This window comes from Priapulus caudatus, unplaced genomic scaffold (assembly GCF_000485595.1).
Source record: "Priapulus caudatus unplaced genomic scaffold, Priapulus_caudatus-5.0.1 Scaffold97, whole genome shotgun sequence".
NCBI classification, from domain to species: Eukaryota; Metazoa; Priapulida; class Priapulimorpha; order Priapulimorphida; family Priapulidae; genus Priapulus; species Priapulus caudatus.
In genome coordinates this window covers 54,405-59,404 of record NW_014577158.1, presented here as the reverse complement: position 1 = coordinate 59,404, position 5,000 = coordinate 54,405, and the positions used below count along the sequence as shown (strand labels likewise).

General features: G+C 43.6%; 1 protein-coding gene across 2 annotated transcripts in view; it reads left to right on the top strand.

The window, feature by feature from the left end:
* Positions 1-5,000, top strand: part of LOC106805047 (fragile X mental retardation syndrome-related protein 1-like) — a 33,157-nt gene that overhangs the window by 8,236 nt on the left and 19,921 nt on the right. For both annotated transcript variants that reach the window (XM_014806519.1, XM_014806518.1), the window contains 3 exons: positions 5-101; positions 1,244-1,398; positions 3,875-3,940. In XM_014806519.1, coding sequence (XP_014662005.1) covers positions 5-101; positions 1,244-1,398; positions 3,875-3,940 — 318 coding nt within the window. The remainder of the gene's footprint in view (positions 1-4; positions 102-1,243; positions 1,399-3,874; positions 3,941-5,000) is intronic.

Here is a 5,000-nt window from a genome sequence, read left to right as displayed (position 1 = left end):
ACAGATGGCAGATGGATATCAGGTTGCCCTTCTCCAGTGTACGACTGCCGCCGGATCCAGACACACAGCTCTTCGAGCCGCAGGAGGGCGAGGATGTGGAGGTGGGTACGCGCTAGCGTGGCGCCCCCTGGCTGCGGCGCACGCCCGCCGAAGTGCGCCGCTGCGAGTGTGGGGAACTCGGATTTTTCGAGCGTGATTCGCGACCTGCCCTCTGTCGGAGTGTGGTCGCGACCTGCCCAATCTCGGCTCTTCATGGAAGACCGTCTCTCGATCCGTGGTCAGGTCAAGGTCAACCCGGGGTCGCGGACGGCGAAATGTTGGCACGGCGATACGCACAGGGGTTTCCCCCCACTGTCGGGATTTTCCCCACTGGAGGGGTGTTTGGGATCGCGCATCACAGGGATGAGCGCGCGCAGGGATTACTCCCAGAAACCGTGCGTGCGGCGAGCGCTCGTTTACCACCCCCGCACGCTCCCCACCGGCAACGTCACCACCATGAAATGAGAAATCTGCGAAAAGACTACAGAAGCCCGTTGTCACGAACAACATTAGTCTGAACGTTAATCTCAACATTGACTTTTCCTCGTAGACTGGACCTGTGTACGCTTGCGCACAAGAAACTCTACTTGCTACTGTATTTCTATCGACAGCCTATGAGAAAAAGTTAATGTTAAGCTGTTAAGACTAACGTTAAAACTAATTTTGTCTCTGACAACGAGCCCTAGAGTTGTGGAAGAGTGTTCTCGGGGGAATAGCTACCGATCTACGGGGGCGTGCCGCCTCGTAAATAGATACGCGAAGATGCGAGAGGTCATTTATTTACCCGGCATCGTAATGTTTGCCTTTGCCCTGTGGCCGGATACTTCCGCTTTTGTCGGAAGAGCAGTGCGATCGTTTCCTTCTGGAATTTGCTCGACGGTTTTTGTTTTCGGTGCGCTGGGTCGGCCGTCACTCTGCCCCCGCACACGCACGCCCCCAAGCACATTCAGTATAGAGTAAATGAAATGTTTGGAATCAAGCATTTTTTTAATTTGCATAATTATTCAGCTATCAAAGTGGATGATATGAAGATTGGGATAAATACTGACTATAAGGTTTTTTTCTAGTTTTCATTAATATTGCTGTCTCCATCCCTCTACTGTTGGTGTGTGCCCTGACCCGTTTTGTGTGTCCCAGGCTATCACGCGGTATTCTGTCTGTCTGTGTCTGTGCTCACAGGGTCTCCTGTATGTCTGTAATATAGGTGATGTCACGGGCGGTGGAGGATGAGCCGTGTGGATGGTGGAAAGCAAAGGTTCTCATGATCAAGGGAGAATTCTACGTGTGCGAGTTTGCCGGCTGGGACAAGGCCTACAATGAGATTCTCACCATCGACCGCGTGCGACGGCCCAACAAGAAGTAAGTGTGGCAACCCCTAGCCGAGAAATGAATAAACGGTGAAGTAATGATCATAACACAATGACAACAAGTAATGACATGGTGACAATAAATAATGACATGATGACAAGTAATGACACGATGACAACAAGTAATGACACGGTGACAACAAGTAATGACATGGTGACAATAAATAATGACATGATGACAACAAGTAATGACATGCTGACAACAAATAATGACACAATGACAACAAGTAATGACACGGTGACAACAAGTAATGACATGGTGACAATAAATAATGACATGATGACAACAAGTAATGACATGCTGACAACAAATAATGACACAATGACAACAAATAATGACACGATGACAATAAATAATGGCATAATGACAACAAATGCTAATACACTGGCAACAAATATTAAGGATACTCTCCACCTTTTGCACGGGTATTGCTCTAATGAAGATTAAACGTTTATTGGCGAATGAATCGAATCAATCACTTGTTTTATTTATAGAGGAGATATATCTCTATGCTCAAGCCAAAAAATTTCATGAAATTTCCAGCACCTAATTATGTTACCACACAAATGTTTAATTTTTATGTAAAAATGGTATTTTGGATATTTCTCAACTACCAGAAGGAGTGAGGATACAACATTTTTGCCACATGTTAAGCACAATATGGACCAAAATAGTGCGTCAGGATTTTTCTTATTTACCGAGAAAACTGGAAAAAACTGCTTAAAAATCAATTTGTGTTAGAATTGAAAATTTTAGCGAATAAAGAGGCATTAACTAATAAAATACGGCACTTAATAACAATCCCTGACGCACTTCTTTACCACAATATGTTACCATTAAAACGAGTGTAAAATTAAATTAATCCGAGTTGTAATCACAGAGAAATATCCATTTATACATCGGCTACTATGTCAGAAATCGAAACGGAGAAATCAGGGTTTTTCTATTTTTCACAATGAGTTACTGCCTGTGTGCAAAATGGGTGAACGTATGTGAAATATCTACTGTTAGTACTTATTGCGACATATCCATGACTAACTGACATGACTAAATTGGTCAAATGTTCCATGCACCTTGAGAAATTCTGAGAAATTACACTGAGAGAACGCGCTCATCCTGACCTCACAAAGCTAATATGTCAACAAACGTGCGCCTTGTACCCCACTACAGTAAGGTGTGTTGCGAGGTGTTAGAACTATTTTGGGCCTGGGATACTTGTTGGATCACTAGCAGATGTACATGAATGTACATGAATACATGTAATGACAGCTGTAGCAGGGTTGACACTGAATGATACTGGCTTAGTGAATATCGTGGTTGTATCATGTCTCTGACATCATGATGACATCAGCCCCTGCTTACTACACATGTACGCGGGGAATCAAATCGCTCTGACAGTTCACATGTACCGTTATATGAAGAAATGAGCATGTACGAAAGTGGCACATAGTGTTAGCCATCGAATAAAATTGAAAATGAAAAATCGGTAAAATTTTGCCTAAAACCTTGAGAGTATCCTCAACACATTGATAACAATTGATAACATGATGACAAACATCCTGGAACCCAATTTGTGTATACACATAGAAAGAGCGAGAGTGAGAGAGATGGAGAGAGAGAGAGAGAGAGAGAGAGAGAGAGGGCAAGGGGGATGGGAAGGGAGTGAGGGAGGGAGGATGGGAAGGAGGGAGAGGGAGTGAGTGAGAGAGAGAGGGAGAGAAATAGCAAGAACGGGAGCAAGGGAGGAAGAGACGGGTATTGAAGAGAGTAATTAAGACAACGGTGTGTTGTGTACGTGCATGCAGTTTTGCATGTCTATTTGTACAGTGTACGGTCTCATATCAAACGACCAGCTGTTGCCAAAATCAGGCGCCCGTGAGCTGTGCACAAATTCAAACTTGTTTCCTCTTCATAACACACTGCTCTTTGCAGTACCGTGAATAAGAATAAGATGCCCCTACGTTCGTACATATTTGTAAGCTCATTACTACCACAGTTACTCGACACGTATTTCTTATTTCTGAAATAATTCGATGTCTAGGAAAATTTCAGCAAAGACTATCGATGTCTGGGGAAGTTTAGGGAGTGCTTTGGGAGGGAGGGCTGGTGCGTGGTACTTTGTTTTACGTTGGGGTAATCGTAGGCAGTCCGTAGCATGTATCGTAACGTCATTTATCGAGCATTATTTACGTACACATTCCTTATTCTGTTCTGCGTGACAACAAACAGATCGCGTGTAAAGATTTCACCAAAAGAAACCACTACGTCTCGCAAAAAAACAGCGACCAATCAAGTCACTAGATTCACTACAGTCACTAAAGTAATTAAATAACGTCAAAAATGTCACCAAGTAAGCAGTTAGTGTCACTAGATGTCATAAAGGGATGTGTCGGTGTGACATCCAGGTAGTTTTGTTTACCTGTGTCGTCTTCGTTGTGTGTGGTTAACACGTTCATCTGTTTTTCAGCCTGCCGATAAGCAAGCGTAGTTTCTCCCAAGCTGAGATACCCATCCCAGATGATCTTCAAGAATTGTAAGTACTACACGTGCGGTTATGCGCCTGCATGTTTGTAACAGGCAGAGCCACTCGGCACGGCTATGAATCGTAAACTCGATGTATGTCTTGTGAGTTTTCGGCGTGGAGAGTAAGTGTCGAGAAAAAAAATATTCAAGAAGGTTTGCTCATCCACACGGCGGTTTACTTGATGTCAAACAAAAATATCCGCGAAACTTTTTGTCCTGCACAAAATGATACATGTGCGCATCGCTCATGTGTGTTTTGAAATTTATTGAAAAGAACAACAAAAAAGCTGCAGCTATAAGTGTGCTGCTATAATTCGACTAGGAAGCATCAGCAAGACCAGCAACAATTAATGTAATATCCAGCAGTTTTCGTAGTTTAATTAATTTTATGGCACAAGACATAGGCATAGCCGTTTTTTGTGCAGTTGAGGCACCGTACACTCTTTAATGTTGCTGATCGACGATATAAAAACATTTCTAAAACTAGAGCACTCAGAGAGCGCAGACCTCCGCCAAGTACAGTGATGATGTCATTGTATGAGCGACATAGGGCTCTCTCTCTCTCTCTCTCCATTTCAGACCTATCCTGAAAATTTTATGACAATCCGTCCATAACTTTTTCAGTTAGGCTGTACACAAACCCACAAACGCACGCCGGTGAAAACATAACCTCCTGCCAACCCCTTGGCGGAGGTAAAAATGCGTACTGGTAAATCGCTGCGCATCAGCTGTCGTGAGCTGACTTACTATGTACAGTGTCCGGACTTATTCTTGCTCCTAGTAACGCGGCCCAGCATGCGAGATGTGAGTCAAAAATAGTAGGCAAAGATGCTTTTCTTGCCGTGCCGTTGTAGGCACAGTACAGTCACGTACGTGTACTTATGGTAGCCAATAAACAATGTTGTAAAAACATTATGCGATCCATTCATAAATCATTACAAGTTTGTCAGCATACTACCGGGAAAGTAAACTTTTATATACGATGAGGTTAGGTATGGGACGAGGGGGCGTTATAGGGTCCATTATGACGCAAATTTTCAGTGTCTCTATAGTATCTCTATAGTATCTCT